General features: G+C 42.4%; 1 protein-coding gene across 1 annotated transcript in view; it reads right to left on the bottom strand.

Annotated features, from left to right (window-relative positions):
* Positions 1-2,731: 2,731 nt before the first annotated feature.
* LOC142210498 (G protein-activated inward rectifier potassium channel 4-like) overlaps positions 2,732-20,698 on the bottom strand; it is a 32,164-nt gene continuing 14,197 nt past the window's right edge. The window contains exons 2-4 of the mRNA XM_075279689.1: positions 14,662-14,938; positions 11,900-13,097; positions 2,732-3,873 (exon numbers count right to left, since the gene is read on the bottom strand). Of these exons, the coding sequence (XP_075135790.1) occupies positions 3,515-3,873; positions 11,900-13,097; positions 14,662-14,877 (1,773 nt within the window). The 5' untranslated portion in view covers positions 14,878-14,938 and the 3' untranslated portion in view covers positions 2,732-3,514. The remainder of the gene's footprint in view (positions 3,874-11,899; positions 13,098-14,661; positions 14,939-20,698) is intronic.

Below are 20,698 nucleotides of genomic sequence, written 5' to 3' on the forward strand. Positions count from 1 at the left end.
TTCCCCTTCTGCCTATTAGGGGCTCCTGTGTGTCTCATATCACGTTGCTGGGGTCCCCTGGAAGGAAGAGAGGTAGCGGAGGTGTCCATGAGCAAGAACGGGGATGAGTAAGTAAGGCTCCGGGCCTTAGTGAACCCCAACATATACTTCTATTTCTAAATATGTCCCTTCAAACCCCAGAGTATAATGATCTGCGACCTAGGGAACATAAAAGGAACATAAAAACCAGCGTTACACACCTCTCCTGGGCTCTGATCTCCCTGCAGTCTTTGGATCTCTGTAGTGACGTCAATGAAGATTGCTGAAAACAGGGGAGTCGCACTGGAGCCCAGGAGAGGTGAGTACCACTGTTTTTTTTTATATTTGTCACCTCCCCTAGGACACCGATTTATAATGGTAATTTGGGTTATTTCCTGGGGTCTGTAGGGGATCCAACAGCAAAATGGGATTGTTCCCTTTCTAACCCAATCTCATAATCGCCTGTACCAGCAAATCCATCTGTGCTGCGCTGACTGTCACCCTGTCCATGTAGCAGGTCCCTCCTCCCTGGCCGGCACATTTCTTCCCTGGATCTGTCCCTTGCTTTTACCAGACTGCCTGGATGTTACCTTTTACCTTTCCCTTCCAATGTACCTGAAATAAAGACCCAGATCACAATTTTCTCTTTTTTGGGCAGAGGTTCGGCCACAGCTTTTAATTCTTGTTCATCTTATAACATGTTAAACATTGGCTCAACAACGTGGTATCAGGAACAGAAGAGGTGGGTCCAACCCCGGCTTCTGGATGGCCCTTCCGACTCCCCGTCCACCCCTACCTTATCTTCTCTGCACCACCGCACACCAGCTGTGACTTGGGAACAAATAACAAGGGTTCACTGCAAGAAAAATTACAAGATGAAGCAAAAACGGAGAAAATCTCCCCAATCAAAGAGAGGTGGGGGTCTCCCCCCCAAAAAAAATAACCTACACTGGTACACAATCTTTGTGTTACTCAACAGAGAAGAGAGAGCAGCAGCAAACAATAACACCATGTAAAAAAGCATCATTTTGATCTACAGCTTGGTCATTCTTTGTCCTGATGCGTTACTTGGCGTGTAATTTTTTTGTACAAAAACTTTCTGTTACAAAGTCACAAATTAAAGGATTACTACTTATAACCTCAAGCTAAAACGTGTGTGTGCAGCGAAATTACTACCTTCTGGATACGGATTGGAGAACCTTTTTTGATTAGGCCCGACACACAGGACCACCGCAGATCAGCTGTACCGAGACACCTTCAATCCCAGTAATGTTTACATGCCAGGAGTAGCAATGCTCACTTTCCGTACTAATCATAGTGGCTAGTTCCGGTACTGCAGCGTTGCCCCATTGAAGTACTGTATAAGCAGCATTGCCCCATTGAAGACTAAGGACATAGCCAGTCTTCTGGGTGCATCTATTTTTTTTTTTCTTCTGTGTTTTTCATTATAACTAGTATTGCTTGTTTTTTGTGTAATAGATCATAATTTTCAATGGCAGCATTCTAGAATGCCTAAAACTTGATAAAAATTCTAATAACATTCCGGTGAACTCCACATGCCATTTGATTCTTGTATTCCTAGCCTAGCTGTGGGGCTGAGTGACAGACTCTATAAGTTCACAATGTCGGCTTGTGTGTAGTGTAATCATAAAAATGTAAGCACAGAATGGTTAAAAACATTAAACAAGCATTGCTAATATCTCCAATCCAGTCTTGGCATACAGGAAATTGCTGGAACCGTTTGCTCCACTACTCACTGACTGTGGCGTTCACCGTTGCTGCCAGTGATTGACTGCACTGGCTCTTCTTTGGAGACCAACAGGGACACAGTAATCACCAGCTTGGCACCTAAGGGAGTCAGTGAGGTGAGTGCACCATGGGGTCCATTCACACGGAGGAAAATGGTGAGGAATTTGGTGTGGAATTTCAGCCCTAAAAAAAAGCCTCCCATTGTCTTCAATAGAGATGAGCGAGTACTGTTCGGATCAGCCGATCTGAACAGCACGCACCATAGAAATGAATGGATGCACCTGGTACTTCCGCTTTGACGGCGGCCGGCCGCTTAACCCCCCGCGTGCCAGCTACGTCCATTCATTTCTATGCGAGCGTGCTGTTCGGATCGGCTGATCCAAACAGTACTCTCTCATCTCTAGTCTTCAATGGGTTTCTAGCAGAAAAAGGAACCCATTGAAGTCAATGGGAGGCTTTTTTTTTCAGTGCTGAAATTCCACACCAAATTCCTCACCATTTTCCTCTGTGTGAATGGACCCTTAATATTACTCTCTAATCCATTCTGCCTTTTGGTAAAGAAGCCACTCTGATGGTTAACCCCTTACTTGTAAAGCTAAACATGAGTAAAAGTCATAGCGCACAGCCAGAGGAATTTAAAGTGGAAGTCTGCCTCAAATTTCTGTTCATTTTCTACCATCTGAACATACTCCAAGAAGTAGTAAGGGTGAGACAATTGGAAGTGTGACTGTAGAATCAGACTGCAAAGGGTTTGCTTGTACTCTCTTACCATGCGGCCACATACATCTGCATAAGAGCCTTAAACAAAACCTGTCAGGTCAATTTGGGACCCTAAACCCCCCACAGGTCTTGACAGATTCCCTTTAAATTTGCACGTTTTAGATGTATGAAAACAAAAATTGGCTACAAAAGTGGACATAACGTTGAAGCTTCATATAAAGACAAACTATACCATACATTTGTACAGACATTTTATTTATTGCTTTTGACAGTGTACATCTCGGCAATCTGTACCACCTTACATATCATGGTTTCCATCCTGGCAGAGATGTCATGCAATAATTACACAGCAATCACATGAATACATTTACAGTGTATTGTAGCACATGGGAACGCATACTGTATGCTCAGTCAGGGCGTGACCTCTGGAACGGTCATGGTAAACTAGAACTGGAGATCATGGTCCCCTCTCCCACCATGATGAGTCTACGGTCCATGACAAAACCAGCAGAGCTCCCAGTTCTAGTGATCCATGATGGTCCCAGAAGTTGGACCCTTACCAATCTAATATTTCTCACCTATCCAGGTGATGAATTGTTTTTTGTTTGTTTTTTTTTTGCACCAGTATTACCTTGTGGTGAAATGAAGCAGAGATATCGGACTAGAATTGCCACCACGTCCCTGAAAATATTGCCACTGAAATACCTGCTCTGCTTTAAGATATACCTTATAAAACCATGATGGAGTGTAGGAGACACAATGGCAGACATGATTTAAGAAAGGCATAACTGAGTGTACTGATAGGGGGACATAGAAGTGAATAAAGGATCTTACAGGAACTTAATTTTGTAACGTGATGAGTTCACTTGCCCGTGTAACAGTAAAAGACACTTGGAATGAGAGTGTAAGAACAGACAATATTTAAGTTTCATTAGAGAATCTGGACTCTTCTTACTATAGAAACACAGTCACTTATAAAGTCTCCCTGCCGGAAATAGTCCTACATTGGCAACCATGGGGTCCTCTATCAGACATCAAGGTCATTGCTGTCAGACTCCCTGTTTCCTTCCAGAATGCTGGGAAAGTCCATCCTGTCTTGGTTCTCCTGTGAACCATCCCCAGATCCCATATTGGAGTCTTCAGGGATACCGGTCTGAAACATATTGTCCCAGTAGAGGCTGAGGGTAGACCTGTCATTCTGCTCATTCTCCTTCAGTTCATGCATCTCCTTAGCACTTCCCCATGGCGTTTGGACATCAAATGTCTTATCAAAGTGACTGTAGTCGACACGGAAAGCTCCTTTCTCCAGAGTCATGCAAGGCTCGAACCTGTGGCCCCATAGGATCTCGTCCTCTGTGTAGGAGGTCTTGGCTTGACAGGTCATTCCTTATTACAAAGAGACATTGAAGAAGGGGTTAATGCAGTGCTCTCAAACATCTTATAAGCAGATTATATAAATTCATTTCAGCAGAATCTGTAGACGGGGATTATTGGCTATTTTTGTCTTTCCTATGAATTACGGAGCATATTATATTGGTAGTCTATGCTAGATCAGTGGTCAACAACAGATGGCTCTCCAGCAGTGGAAAAACTACAACAATAGGAACCTATACAAGGCTCCTATATTGTGTAGTATCTCTCATCTTCTTCCCGTCACTTTAGTCTCCAAAAACTTGTCACCATTTCTCCACAGCTGTGCTCCTATTTTTTTGTCCACCATGAACATTTTTTTCAAAACCAGAATGGAGATTTTAGAAAACTTAGAATGGTATAAAATAATAAAATAAAATAAAACTAATACTCAGTAGAACAAAAAGTGGATTGTGGACACAGTGTGTCACCTAACTGGTCCATTGGCCGCTCCCTAGACAATTAGCTATGCAGACTCTTGGCCTTTAATAATTCTACAGGTACCTAAACTTCATAGCAATGGGACCAGTTGGTGGGGTAATTGTGTAGGCGACAGCTAGCCAAAAGCCAAGAGAAACCAACATGTAGTACCAGGGGTTAGGCAAGAGAGAAGTCATGTTAGGGCAGGTGGAGTTTGGGCAGGATTGGTAGTCACACAGAGAGTCACATCAGGTAAGTATGGGTTTTTAAGTCAAAGACAATGGGGTCAAACAGCAGAACAGGATCAGAGACATGAGCAGAGTCAGAAGAACTCCAGGTCAACACCTAGATATTCCAACATTACATTGGCATGCCTCCCAATGTTCAAAGGACAGAAAGAGGGACAAAATATGTGGTGCGCATAGTTTAATGTTCTCCTCCAGCTGCCCCAGTTAAACTGGGAGCAAGTAGAGGGGGACATTAAACTGGGGGCAACTAGAGGGGGACATTAAACTGGGGGCAACTGGAAGGGGACGAATGAGTTAAATCTGGGACATACCTCCTGCCAACCGGGACCGCAAGACAGAATCCAGGACTGTCCTGCTGAATCCAGGACGGTTGGGAGATATGCATTAGAAAATACCCTTGCAGGAATTAGCATGATAAAAACCTATATTGCTCAGCATCCAGAGGATATATAGAGACGTATACCCTAGCTTTGGTGGTGGATGTGGAGATACAGTCAGTATACCGGTGCCTCAATGCTTCCATACTGACACTTCCTGGTTTCCCCCAGGTCATATACTTTTCAGGTCGAACTACAAGAAGCCTAAAGAAACATGCTGGTTACTTCTATTCCAGTGCTGTCCAATCCCCAATTACTGTATGAGTTAAAATAGTTATATTGGTGTATGCCATAAAGTTTAGTATCATCTAGTAAGTGGGGACCATCCCTATCGTTTGAATGCTGCTCTATTACCATTATCAGCCCAATTCGCCTTCACACATCAAACAATTCCAGCACTTTTACTATAAAGTATCTGAAACAAGGTAGGAAAATCTATCTAAGGCTGAAGACCTGCATTACGGAAAAAGCTGCTTTATTCATTGTAGTTAATGCTACAAAAGGAATGCAATATCGCTACGCTCCTGCCCTGCATGAAGCCAGCAGCGGCAGGAGCAATGCTTCTATTCCGGAGGGGAGGGGGCGGAGAAGTGGAATAGCAACATTGCTCCTGCCGCTGCTGGCTTCATGCAGGGCAGGAGCGTAGCGATGTTGCAGGCACCTGTGCTGCCGTCTACACTCCCCGGCATCCGCCTCTCTATTTCAGCGGATGACGGGTCTGTATTTCATTGTGAAGCCTGTACGTCCGATGCCTAAGCTGCATCGGCAGTGCACACGCAGGGCCAGCGGCATAGAAGCGACGACTTCTCGCCGCTGGCTTTGCATATGTAACCCCGCCCACCAATGACGCAACAAAGCCGGAAGAAAGAAGAATTTACAGCAGCGAAGACTGGCGAGTATGCGACGTGGGAATACCCCTGTAAGGGTATGTTTGTCACATCTCCTCTTTAAGGCTGAGGCCCCATATTGCCGAAACACACTTTGTTTTGCTGCAAACTTTGCTGCATTTTTTTGAGCAGAGTGCAGAAGTATAAGAGCTTCCTATATATTTCTCATTCCTTTTGTAGACATTCTTGGGTTTGGATTAAAAAACTACAGCAAAATCTGCAACAAAAAAAAAACTTCATTTCACAACGTGGGGCTTCAACCTAAGGAATTTTTCATTATAACATGTTGATGCGATTTAACAACTGTTGCACTTTAAGTGGCACCAACCAGTTATATAGCCAGATTACATTTTAGGGGATTTATGTAAATTGAGGAACACTGTGAAGTTAATGTTTGGTTGGACCTAATAGTTATAATCCAGCCTATGGTCCAAGGGACAGAATAGACACCTTTTGATGACCGCACCTCACAAACAAGGCATTGCAGGGGGCCACACGGTGGCTCAGTGGTTAGCCTTGCAGCGCTGGGTCCTGGTGTTCAAATCCTGCCAAGGGCAAAAACCATCTGCAAGGAGTTTGTATGTTCTCCCCGTGTTTGCATGGATTTCCATCCCATATTCCAAAAAAGACATACTGATAGGGAAAAATGTACATTGTGAGCTGTACGGGGGGCTCACAATCTACATTAAAAAAAAAACACAAAAAAACAAGGCATTGCAGGCCATTTTGTGGTTTTGAAAGACTTTAGGACAATTTTGAGAGCTGCAAGGGAGACATGGACTGATCCCATGGAGCACCATCAGTCAGTGGAGTGTTTCCCAGAGTTGTGTCTCCATTATATGAAAGAAGTCGTGTTGTGTTACCTATTCTACCCTGCTGATCAAGGGCACCCCAATCACCATCAGCACCTAGTAGTACCCCAAATGCTTTAGCCCCTTCCCCTTGAGCTGCACCCCTGCATGTGTATTGATTAATCTGCCTCTGTACCATCTGGCGGTGACACTTTCTGCACTTTCTTTTGTATTTCACACAATACTACCAGTATTACACAGTACTAAAAATGTGCAGTCCTGTGACTTCTATGAGAGGAATAAGTGTCTCGCATGTCTCCAAGTGAAAATGAGAATTGGACATTTTTCATCATTTGATATGTCAGTTTTATCAAGACAGAAGGAAATGAAAGTGCAATGTGCTGACCTTTAGTGACTTTGGTGAAATACAATAAGTTTCTAATATCAGAATATGAATACTAGTCTATAGTGTTATACATTTGTCTCCCTGTAACTCTGCCGTAGAGATGGGCGAACCTCTGAAGATTCACGTTCTTTCAGGTTTGTTTTGGGCCGAACTTGTTCAGATAGAACCAGGAGTGACATTATTATAGTGTGGGATCTCTTCAGGCCCCAGAATATAATAGGTGGAAGTTCAGGGGAGGTGTAAAAAACTAACACTTATACTTCTGTCTCTTCTGGGCTTTCAGTGCACTATCTGGGTCCTCTTCTGGCCCCTTCCGACCTCCTGGGTGATGTCATAGACCTCAGTGGACTCATGGGGTCCTTATATAAACCCCCTTACATATGTGATTGGGCCTCAGTGGTAACCCTGGGATGCATAACATCATCTAGTAGGCCAGAAGATTATTTAGAAGGAGCACCAGACTCTATGAGATGAGGAAAACTGAGTACAACTGTGTCTTATTTTTTAACACCTCCCCTGGACCCTCACCCATTCCACTTCCAATTTGCAGGTGACAAACCACCAAATTTTGGAGAAAGAAGAAAGAATATGTGCCTATTGTTCTCCAATAAAAGGACCTGTTTTCGATCAGTGAGCGCCGCCAATATTCTTTCTTCTTTCTCCATTGTCGTTCCCGGGTTCCTTTTGGTTTACCGGTGGATATAAGGCGTGCTGCCCCCTCCATCTGTTCTTTCAGCCCATTATGGCAAAGCTCTAAACGTGGTTGTGAACGCAATTGTCACAACCGGAGCAGGTGAGAGGCCATCTGGTCTATTAATCTTTTTTTTGTCTATATATTAGATTGTTATACAAAAATACTATACTATCATTGGTTTGCTCGGTGTTGTTTTGTGTTGTCTTTGAGTGAAACCACCAAATTTTGGCCTGAGGTGGAACCTGAAACTTTTGGAAAATTTGAGTCAAATCAGCTTCGACTGTTTCGCTCATATCTAGTTAGAAGTCATATTGTATTTCTTCATTGGCTTACATGCCACTGCTGCGCTGTTTGGAGAATGGGAGCTGAGCTGCTACACAGTGGATGGAGCTGTCTGCTTTAGGCTTCATACACAGGAGGAGTGCTGTGCAGTTAAAGCGCACGGACTCCATAGACTATAACAGGTCCGTGCGCTTTAACTGCACAACACTTGCAGTTGCGCTGATATTCCATTCGGGGGGGTCCTCCTGCGGACTCCTTCCGGACAAGAGGCAAGCGCTAATGTGAATTTACTCGTCCTGCAGAACCAGCGTTGATTTTCCGAATGCTATACACTGTATAGCCGGCCAATCATCGCTGGTTCTGAATCAAATCTTTACTGCGAATAGCTAGTAGTATTCAAACGAGTACGAGTATTTCAAATACCGTAGTATTCTATTGAATACCTACTCTATTGGATACTACTCGCTCATCTCTAAAGGCGAACACTGGCACGGTGCAATTCATGGAACAACAACTCTACAACCTATGCTGATTATAGTGACAATCTGTATACACAATAATCCATGCTAGAAAAAAGAGGTCACATTTTGATCATGTGACTTATTGAAGAAGGTGAAAGCAGGATAAGGAAAGACACTGTGAGTAGACGACTAGTCTTATCATTGGAAAGGTCTTTCAGACAATATAATAAATAAAAAAAATACCAGAATGTTCCTTTAAGAAAATTCAATAGCAGATGAGACAACAAGACTCTGACAACTTACTGCACACAAAAGCCATTTAAAGAGTTGAGTTAAAGTTTTGGTGCCACAATGTTTTTACACACTAGGTTCATGCTAGCGTCACCTAAGTATTGTTTGAGTCCATTGATGGAACAGAACAACGGACAGGCGGACAACAAATAAAGTGGTTACACATAGAGTCTGACTGTAAAGGGGTCCATCATAGATTTAATATGCTTTATAATATTGAAGCTTCTGTTTACATCATGTTTATGACCTCTCTTTAATGTATCCACCAAGACAGGCATCAATGACATCAGTTTATGTCACCCACAGGGCTCTATTGTAAAAAAAAAAAAAAAATTAAGCACAGGATTTTTTTTTGTTTTTCCCCCCTGTATTCCATTATTAATAACACTAATAGTCTACTATACTATGCTATACCTTTTATTTATTTTTTTGCTGTACACTGACATAGTGGCCAGACATAGGTTGAAAGGATACTCTATTTGCCACCCTGTGGATAGAGTGGGACGGAGACTGGGGAGGGCAGGGGCCTATTGGGTAGATCTCTACCTGTGTGTCAGATTTGTGAATAGGCCGGATCTTCTTGATAAATCTGCCGTGCCTTGCACTGAACTTTTATTAAGACTGGTGTACCAAATTCTAGTATTAATAAATCTACCCCAATGTGTTCTAAAACAGGCACAGGCTGTGACAAGTCCGTTTTTGACATTAGTGTGAATAAGGTCTGTCGTAGCATATGCCATTGGTACTTAGTGACTCTCTGCTCTGGAATAGAATAGAATACACCATCTACCGTATATACTCGAGTATAAGCCGAATTTTTAAGCACAGTTTTTGTGCTGAAAAAGCCCCCCTCGGCTTATACACATGTCAAGCAAATATTTTATTTTTTTTTCTTTTGGGGGGGAGGGGTGTCTATGACCAGCCGCAATAGTAATGTATAGAATCTCCCATAAAATAGTGCAAAAAAAGAAGCTTTACAAAATATAATAAAAAACTAAAATAAATAAAAGTTCTAAATCCCTCCTTTCCCTAGAATACATACAAAAGTAGAAAATGACTGTGAAACACATACACATTAGGTATCCCTGTGTCTGACAGTGCCCGGTCTACTGAATATAGGGGATCTGCAGTGCTCCTGTTCCATCGGGAAGGGGTTAATAGGAGCACTGCATATACCCTATATTCAGCCAGGCTGAATTCCACGTGGGGGAAAAAAAAAAAAACAGTCCTCAAGCACAGGGAAGGGGCAGACAGACAACCAAAACACCCCCTCCCCTTTCCCAGCACCCAGCAACTACTGCACCCAAAAACCATTAAAATTTTTGAAATTTTCCAGTACCTGCTGCATTTCCCCCCTAGGCTTATACTCAAGTTAATAAGTTTCACAATTTTTTGTGGTAAAATTAGGGGGTTCGGCTTATACTCGGGTCGGCTTATACTAGAGTATATATGGTATATAATAGTTGGATCGCCACCAAGGGCCAATTGAAGGGGCCACATGAATGGGTTGAGCTGCAGTACCAGATCCAGCTGATTATATTGATGTCTGGAAAAAGAGTAGAGGAGCCATGGTCCCTTCACTGAGCTAACTGGTATAAATCCTGGACAGGCATTTTACTGTTCTGGTGCCTTGGTCAATTGTGACCCAAGCATGGGCGCTGCCATATTGTTTCAGTTCACCCCCAAGAGGATGGGGGACGAAAATCAGTTACTATCATTAGAACACTTCTCTTCAAGGATTCTCTAGCCATGGACTGAATCAGGTGTGGAGTATGCGGCAAAATTGAGTAGGTACCTTCTTTTTCCCTCTCTGCCTCTTATTGAAAACAATGGAAGGTGGATTCCAGGTGGAATCTGCCCTGGATTCGGGGACGAAATCTGTCCACAAATCCGCAGCAAATTCATCATGTGAGCATACCCTAACCTAGATCACAAATAAAAATAAACAAAAATAAACCTAAACACATCGGGTAGCTTCATGTCCGGAAATGGCCAAACTATAAAAATATAAAGACATTTGTCTCCCAAAGAAAACATTTTAAAAAATTATCCAAACATTAGAAATTCCCCAAAATATAAATATGCTGTGCACGGTTCCTTACATAGTAATTGGTAAAAAATTAAAAAATTTAAAAAAAAAGGTTGAAAGTGTCATGATGACTCAAAAAAATGTTTGTATTTTTCAAGGTTTTACCTTATATACTCGAGTATAAGCCGAATTTTTAAGCACAGTTTTTGTGCTGAAAAAGCCCCCCTCGGCTTATACTCAAGTCAGCAAAAAAAGATTTTTTTTATTTTATTTTATTTATTTTTTTTGGGGGGGGTCTATGACCAGCCACAATAGTAATGTATAGTATCTCCCATAAAATAGTGAAAAAAAAGCAGCTTTAAAAAAATATAATAAAAAAATAAAGTAAATAAAAGTTGTAAATCCCTCCTTTCCCTAGAATACATATAAAAGTAGAAAATGACTGTGACACACAAACACATTAGGTATCCCTGTGTCTGACAGTGCCCGGTCTACTGAATATAGGGGATCTGCAGTGCTCCTGTTCCGTCAGGAAGGGGTTAATAGGAGCACTGCAGATACCCTATATTCAGCCAGGCTGAATTCCAAGTGGGGGGAAAATAACTCCGTCCTCAAGCTCAGGGAAGGGGCAGACAGACAACCAAAACACCCCCTCCCCTTCCCCATCACCCAGCAACTACTGCACCCAAAAATCTCCAACCATTTTAATTTTTTAAATTTTCCAGTAGCTGCTGCATTCCCCCACCCCCCACCCCCAGGCTTATACTCGAGTCAATAAGTTTTCCCTATATAAATTTGGTATAATTGTGGCCATGCTGATCTGCAGAATGCAGGTAACGTTTCATTTGTACTAAAGTAAACACCATAAAAACAAAAAAAACTCATAGGAAAATGCTGCAACTTAATTATTTTGTCTGATGACACACCATTCTGAATTTTTTTTCCAGCTTCCAGTACATCCTATGGTATATTACATGGTTACTATTGTGAAGTCGAGCTTGTCCAGCAAAAAATATGACCCCCACCAATCAGATATTTATGGCCTAAGAATAGGACATCATAAATAAAAAAAAATTCCTGGTCAATCCCGTTAACCTTTACTAACTTGCTTCTTACCTGTGGCTTCCACAATGCCCTCAAGTATTACAATAATTTCAAACTGCTCCCTCTTCAGAGACTCCGCCGACATCTCCCAGAAAGGACTATGGTCATTGATGAAGTGACAGATGATCTGAGGTTCCACCAGGAAAAGACGGTCCTCTCCAGTATCGTAACCAAGGTTGATTTCCGATTGCTCCAGAGGAATAAACTCCCCTTCCTTTGTCTGTCGAGATTTGATGAGTTTAGCTCTTATCTTGGCATCCACCATGTGGCTATCTCGTAGATCTCCAATTCTGAACATCAAGCAAAGCTTTTCATCTCTGTGGGACACTACACATTTCTTACTGAAAATCAGTGTCTGGGCTCTCTTTTTAGGCCGAGAAATTTTAACAAACATGCAGCCCACCATGAGGGCATCGATCACCGAACCTATTATTGACTGAGCCATGAGAAAAATAACACCCTCGGGGCAATTGGGAGTTACCATCCTGGTGCCATAGCCAATTGTGCGTTGACTTTCCACAGACAAGAGTAAGGCAGAAAGAAAGGTGTCAACGTTGTCAAGACAAGGCTTCCACTCAGGATCCCCAATGTGATTTACGTCATCTCTGATCAAGGCGTCCACAAAATATATAACTCCAAATCCAACCCAGGTCAGGATATAACATAACATGAATACAAAGATGAACCACCGATACTTTAGATCCACAATAGTGGTGAAAATGTCTGACAAAAACCTCTTCTTTTCCTCAATGCGTCCAAGGTTGACCCTACACTTGCCATCCTTGGTAACGTATCTCTGTCGTGTCTGCCGATTAGTGAGGTTGAAGAGCTGACGGTCATCGTACATGAGCTTACATCGCACCCTGTGTGATTTCGTGGTAACTGGAGCTGAGACAACACTACGGGTTGGGGTTTTACTTCGCATTGGGATATTTGGAACACTTAGGGCATGTTTGGGATGCCACTTTGAAATAGATTCCCTTAAAGGTGTTTCTGGCTTGGCAGCTCGTTGGTAACGTGGTAAGTCCTCTGTATTAATAGTCACACTAGGCCTATGCTTGGCAACTGGGAGAACAGTACCCGTGTTTGTTTGTTCTACAGCACTGAATCTCCTAAAGTTGGAGATGAGGCTGCTTTTCTTGGGTTGAGGAAATTCCACTTTTTGATGGTTATCTTCACAGGAGGTCACAGGCAAAACCATCGTTTCAGGCTGAAAAAATATAAGTAAGGAGAAAAATATAAGTAAATAGATGAACGTAAAATGTAACAAATTTTTTTTATGAAGAAGTGTCCTAAAAACAAAACAACTTCTCATAAAGAACCTAATGGGTTTGGTTTCTCTAAGGGTAGGTTCACATGGCGGAATTTGCATTCCGCGTGTGAACATTTCCGCGCAGCTAGCCGCCATGGGAGGCTGGTGCAGTGCACCGGCATCCAGTTGCAGCATTCTACTCTGCAATAGGCCCAAAGAATGGGCCTAATCAGGAGGGAGCCTCGCGCCGTGGACATTGTGGCTGAGACAGCTGCGGAATCTGCGGCAAGATAGGGCAGCTCACTTCTTTTTTCTTCTACTAGCTAGCGGAAAAAAGAGGCGAGCGGCCCCATTTAAGTCAAAGGGAGACATTTTTTGAGGCGGATTCCGCGTCAAAATTCTCTCCAAAAAACTGAACATACCCTAAAAGTGTCTGGCTCGTGTTAGCCGAATCTGCCAATTTCAACATTACCATGTAGGGCACTGACTTTCCTGCTAAGGTAAAAAGGGTCAGGGATTCTAACATGCCCATTACTTTTTTCTTTGTCCAAACATCTGGGCAGAACATCTGCAGTGTTTGGCTAAGATAATTCCCTAACAATAAGAATCTGCTTTATGTTCTGCCCCAGAGGGTGATATCGAGCACCTCCACGAGGTCCATGTACCCTATTATGACATATGGAAAAGCAATGCTGCTTATGTCCAGGCTCTGCATTTTGAAGATACAGCAGAAGCTGTACTGTATTCTACTGGACATATGTTACAAACATAGCCTGAATAGAATGACGTGCACAGACCTATACATTTTAAACACTGGGGTGCTATTATAATATTGAAATATTTATGCAAGGAGACATTTTTTTTAATAACAAAACCTTATAAGTAGGGTTGAGCCGATCTTGAGATTTCAGAATCGATTTTAAAATCCGATTTCCGATCATTTTCCAGCCGATCCCTATCGTGAATCCGATCTTTTCCGATCCCGATTGCTCAACCCTAATCAATGCTCCTCTATGGGAAAAGTCACTTTTAGGGTTGAGCCGATCTTGAGATAACCTCTGACCTCGATCCCGCTGGAAAAGATCAGGACTGGAATTCCGTTCGTGATCGTGAAATTTACTCGATCGCCAATCGGAATCCGATCTTTTCTGATCCCGATCGCTCAACCCTACTATAAGGTTACTCCTAAAAGGATAGTCATTTTAGTGATTGCCATTTGTATTGATCACATAACCTAGTTTAAAAAAAGCAGCATGTTACTGGCCCTGTGTAGTGTAGTTGCCCTGTATTCAGCTCCTATTGGCTGAAGTTGCAACTCACAGACTTCCTGTTGTGCCCCCTACATTCATGCCCTTTGTACCCTCTATACATAACGCTGGAGAGCCACCAGTTTCCCAATTCATTTACTTACATCCAAACAAAGCAAGTATGCTAATTGATCGATCAGTTGCCATAAAGATGTCAGTAAATGATTGATATTTCTTGTAAAATAGTATCATTCCAATTAGAATTCTTACTATACCTTTTGCGGGAATGTTCCATATCTGTTGGTGTCCGTGGGTGGCCTAGGCAGATAGGCTAGCATGTGCTTCGCCGTGGGAGCCTGAGCTGGCGGGATGGAGTTCCTCCTGATTCTTGGATCATCTACCTTCAGCCTGGAGTCATTGATGTGATTTCGCAAACAGGGTCCATTGCTCTGGGGCAAGTCCATGCTGTTACTAGGAACAGCCAATGCCATTGTGGCTCAGATGAAGAACATGTAGGTTTACGCAAAATCATGGCACCTTCTGTCTCTGTTCCTAAAATAAAAGACAAGAAAACTTACACATGGCTGCACTATGTTCAATATTTTTCGTGTTACATGTCAAAAAGAAAAATTTTGGAAACAGATTCCAAATACACTAATGTACATGAGTTAGGAAGCCACCATACACACTAGATAGGTGGTCAACCTGGCCGGAGTGGTTGATATACATCGAATGTGTATAACTAAACTAACTTACCAATTTACTTTACACCATACACAATAGCCATAGAGTCACTGTCCATATTCATAGAATCTGTTGCTAGGGAAAATCTGTACTCAGGGATCAGTAGATGTTAAGTGCGGTACAATTGTTCCTCACCCTGTTCTCAGAAACCTGCTACCCTGGTAGACTTGGTGCATCGGGGGCAAATCATTAAAATGATAAGCAAAATTGTGTCATCTGTCTGTGCCCGAGTAACCTTTCCAGTTCCCTCTTACCAGGATTTAATAGGATTACTTGCTTAGCAGTCTGGCAAAGAACATCAGAGAAAGCGCCAGAAGTGTAACATCATTTACATACAATATCAAGTTCTCCCGTTGTCAAGTTCTCCCGTTGCAAGAATTTGTTTTTTTTTTTAATTTTCTAACATCATTTAAAAGTATTAATAAAGGGGTAAAGTGATCCCTGGATGTTACTGTCATGCTCTTTGGTAATGTGCTTTGAATATAATACAGATGTACTCACAGTAACTTAGCCTAAAGAAGAACTTCCAGCACCTCCAAAAATTCTGACCTTTTTGTATCCTTTAATCTAATTCTGGCACAGTTGGAATTTTTTTCTCTAGCCCCCACCATTCCCAAGCAATCGGTGCTGTCAGTTTTGTCGGCTGATATGCTCTTTAGGCTCTGTACTGTCAGGTAGGAGGTGTCAGGCAGGAGCTGAAAAGGGGGCGTTATTGAGAGCACCAATCAGGGGTGAGCCTAACTTATCTATCTGTGTTGGTAGCTTAAAGCGGACCTTTCATGTCCTTGGGCACATGCGGTTTTATATACCGCTAGAAAGCCGAGAGTGCGAGTTTCCCGTTAAGTTCTCCGGGCAAAGAGCTATCGGTGCCATTACCGATAGCTCTTCACTGTTCCGTGTTAAAAAAACTGCGACAAAAAAATGCATCATGTAAAAAATAGAGATGAGCGAGTACTGTTCGGATCAGCCGATCCGAACAGCACACTCCATAGAAATGAATGGATGCACCTGGTACTTCCGCTTTGATGGCGGCCAGCCGCTTAACCCCCCGCATGCCGGCTACGTCCATTCATTTCTATGCGAGCGTGCTGTTCGGATCGGCTGATCCGAACAGTACTCGCTCATCTCTAGTAAAAAAAACTGTGTCAAAAAAACTGTTCCCTAATTCCTGAAATAGTTTTTTTTTCAGCTTGCAAAAATCTCCACGTGAACATACCCTAAGAAATTATTTTGCAACGTTTTGTTTTTAAGAGGTTAAAATATAAAATAAATTATATAAATTTGGTATCTCCATGTTCATACCCTCCCATAGAATACAGCTGACATGTCATTCTGGCTGCACAGTGAATGCCGTAAAAGTAAGACCATAAGAAAGTTGCGCAAATGCATTTTTTTTCAATTATACCCCATTCAGAATTTTTTTTTACAGCTCCCCATATGGCACTGGAAGCAGAAAAAAAATATAAAAGTTATGGCGGAAAGTGGGGAGTCAAAAATTAAAATTAAAAAAGGTCAGCAGCGGGAAGGGGTTAAAAGAGCATCACAAAACGTAGTACTAACATACTGTAGTTTTATCACCGTTAGGGTCCGTTCACATGGAGTAAAGTGGTGCTGATTCTGCCACGATAACTTGCGTAAGAATCAGCTCTGCAAAAAAGACTCCCGTTGACTTCAATGGGTTCCATTTTCCGCACGGAACCCATTGAAGTCAATGGGAGTCTTATTTTCAGCGCTGATTCTTACATAAGTTATCGTACCAGAATCAGCGCCACTTTACTCCGTGTGAATGGACCCTAACTGTTACAACCCAAACATTATAACGACACAATGTTTATAGTGATTACCAAATGGTGCAAAACATTTTTTAACCAGTTTAACCATTTTTGCTGCGATCTAATATTCACAAATCAATCTGTCATGGGTCTCCCAGGTTGATTAATGTCTCTGAGGCCGGCGAAAGTGCTTTGGGTCTCCTTTCAGGCCCTGCATACAGTGTTGGCCAAAAGTATTGGCACCCCTGCAATTCTGTCAGATAATACTCATTGTCTTCCAGAAAATGATTGCAAGCACAAACTCTTTAGTATTAATATCTTCATTTATTTTGCTTGCAATGAAAAAACAAAATGAAAAAAAAACAGAATGAAAAAAAAGTCAAATCATTGATCATTTTACACAAAACTCAAAAAATGGGCCGGACAAAAGTATTGGCACCCTCAGCCTAATATTTGGTAGCACAACCTTTAGACAAAATAACTGCGCACAACCGCTTCCGGTAACCAGCAATGAGTTTCTTACAATGCTCTGCTGGAATTTAGACCATTCTTCTTTGGCAAACTGCTCCAGGTCCCTGAGATGTGAAGGGGGCCTTCTCCAAACTGCCATCAAGAGATCTCTCCACAGGTGTTCTATGGGATTCAGGTCTGGACTCATTGCTGGCCACTTTAGAAGTCTCCAGTGCTTTCTCTCAAACCATTTTCTAGTGCTTTTTGAAGTGTGTTTTGGGTCATTGTCCTGCCGGAAGACCCATGACCTCTGAGGGAGACCCAGCTTTCTCACACTGGGCCCTACATTATGCTGCAAAATTTGTTGGTAGTCTTCAGACTTCATAATGCCATGCACACGGTCAAGCAGTCCAGTGCCAGAGGCAGCAAAGCAACCCCAAAACATCAGGGAATCTCCGCCATGTTTGATTGTAGGGACCGTGTTCTTTTCTTTGAAGGCCTCTTTTTTTTCCTGTAAACTCTATGTTGATGCCTTTTCCTACTTTTGTCTCATCTGACCAGAGAACATTCTTCCAAAACATTTTTGGCTTTCTCAGGTAAGTTTTGGCAAACTCCAGTCTGGCTTTTTTATGTCTCTGGGTAAGAAGTGGGGTCTTCCTGGGTATCCTACCATACAGTCCCTTTTCATTCTGACGACGACGGATAGTACGGGTTGACACTGTTGTATCCTCGGACTGCAGGGCAGCTTGAACTTGTTAGTCGAGGTTCTTTATCCACCATCCGCACAATCTTGCGTTGAAATCTCTCATCAATTTTTCTTTTCCGTCCACATCTAGGGAGGTTAGCCACAGTGCCATGGGCTTTAAATTTCTTGATGACAGTGCGCACAGTAGACACAGGAACAATCAGGTCTTTGGAGATGGACTTGTAGCCTTGAGATTGTTCATGCTTCCTCACAATTTTGCTTCTCAAGTCCTTAGACAGTTCTTTGGTCTTCTTTCTTTTCTCCATGCTCAATGTGGTACACACAAGGACACAGGACAGAGGTTGAGTCAACTTTAATCCATTTCAACTGGCTGCAAGTGTGATTTAGTTATTGCCACCACCTGTTAGGTGCCTCAGGTAAGTAACAGGTGCTGTTAATTACACAAATTAGAGAAGCATTACATGATTTTTCAAACAGTGCCAATACTTTTGTCCACCCCCCTTTTTTATGTTTGGTGTGGAATTATATCCAATTTGGCTTTTTGACAATTCTTTTTGTGGTTTTCCATTGAAGACAAAATAAATGAAGATAATAATACCAAAGAATTTGTGATTGCAATCATTTTCTGGAAGAAAATGAGTATTATCTGACAGAATTGCAGGGGTGCCAATACTTTTGGACAACACTGTATGACATTCTATAATATAGGAGGAAAATTCCACATCACATGGAAAAAATAAGCTGCTATACAATGCTACAAAGCAGATAAAAGTAATACAAACCACATGGTAATGGAAAGACGTACACAGCGACCCATCTCTAAAGACAAAATTAAACTAAAAAAACCCCACAATATTCATAAAAGCCTTTTTGTTAAAATGATAGCCAACAGGAAATAATGCCCAACATCTGTGCTTCAGCGTCTAAGCCGCCTTTTATTGGAGAGAGGGTCTTCATTAACACAGAGCAGCACTCTGTAAATGACGCATGCATAATCTATGGAGAAAGAGAACGGGTTTAGGGCCTGGATTATGGAAACATATAATCCCCAACAAATGAGGCCTGGAGCTCATCAAAAGCTAAGATTACTTTGCAGATAAGGCAGGAGACCCATGCTGGTGAATGGCGGCCCCCTTACAAGCACAAAGATTTTCTTCTGTACATTTGATTTCTGGAGGATTTGCTGTAAGTTGCCATGTTTGGCAGCTAAAGGTGAATTTCGCTATTTATAGATTCTAATTTGTAACTGGTAACGTCTGAGCTGGAATCCCTAACCCGATCGCACGTGTCCGCATGGTGCGCAGAAACCACTGTCCATGTGCATCTGGTGGAAGAGACTCTAATCTGATTATTAACCCCATGGAATATACAACTTTCTAGAACATTGATACAATGCACTCGAACCCAGCTGTAGGTTATGACCTTGATGTTAACAATCTAAAAGTAACCAGTTATGGAAACGTATCTCTGTCATTGATAGATTCTTTTTTTTCTATTTTTCTAAATAATTTTTTACTTGTATTTTTATGCATATTTTCTGCACATGTTTATGGAGGCAGCCATCTTGAATGAACTATTCTGAGCAGTAAACAGCAGTACATAGAAATGCTTTAGGGTAAGTTCACACGTGAGTTTTTTGGACCGGAATTTGACGTGGAGGCCGCCTCAAGGTTCCGGTAAAAAAAAAACAGCTAGCCACGACTGGATGCCGGTGCAGTGCAGTGTACCGGTATCCATTCACGGCATTCTGCTCTGGATTAGGCCCAAATGAATGGGCCTAGTTAGGAGGAAGGTGTCGTGAAGCCGACGTCTGCGGCTGAATGAGCCACCTGCCAGTGTCCGGAGATGACTCTCAGCCTGCACTGTGAACAAGCAGACACCGGGGATCCCTGCATCCCGCGATCAACCCATACGTCCTTTGCGATCTACCAGTAGATCACGATCAACGTATTGGGCACCCCTAATGTAGTTGCTTCTCCACTGATTCTAAAACTGTTGAATTTTTTTCTCTAGCCCCTACTGTTCCCAAGAAATCAGTGCTGTTATTTTCAGCACCCGGTATGCTAATTAGACTTTATACTGTCAGGAGGGCGGTCCTGGGCTGGAGCAGATCATCTGGGACCACCCAACTGACAGTAGAAGGGCTAATCAGCATACTGGGTGCTGAAAATAACAGAGCAAAACGTATTGTATAAGGAGGTGTCAGCATTAGTGTAGGCCCAGGAAAAGCCTCATGGGCATTATGGTGCTGAAACACTATTCAAGAACACTGATATGAGGGACAGAGAAGCGGTGATATAAGAGACTGGTTTGATGCCAAGGGGTGGCGAAGAAATCCTTAAAATTACCTATGTAGCTTGTCCATTGAAAGTGCATTATTATGCCCCATAGAGGCCCCTGCACACAGTATTATCCCCCATAGTTGCCCCTACACACAGTATTATCCCCCATAGTTGCCCCTGCACACAGTATTATGTCCCATTGTGGACACTGATGAACAACTATTATATTCGGGGTCTTTTCAGACCCCAGAGTATAATAATCGGATAACTAGGGGAGGATACAAACATAAAAAACACTGTTACTTACTGATCCGGCTCCTGCTCACAGCTGTCTCCACAGAAGGTCTCCGTAGTGTAC

The sequence above is a fragment of the Leptodactylus fuscus genome, chromosome 6 (assembly GCF_031893055.1).
Source record: "Leptodactylus fuscus isolate aLepFus1 chromosome 6, aLepFus1.hap2, whole genome shotgun sequence".
NCBI lineage: Eukaryota > Metazoa > Chordata > Amphibia > Anura > Leptodactylidae > Leptodactylus > Leptodactylus fuscus.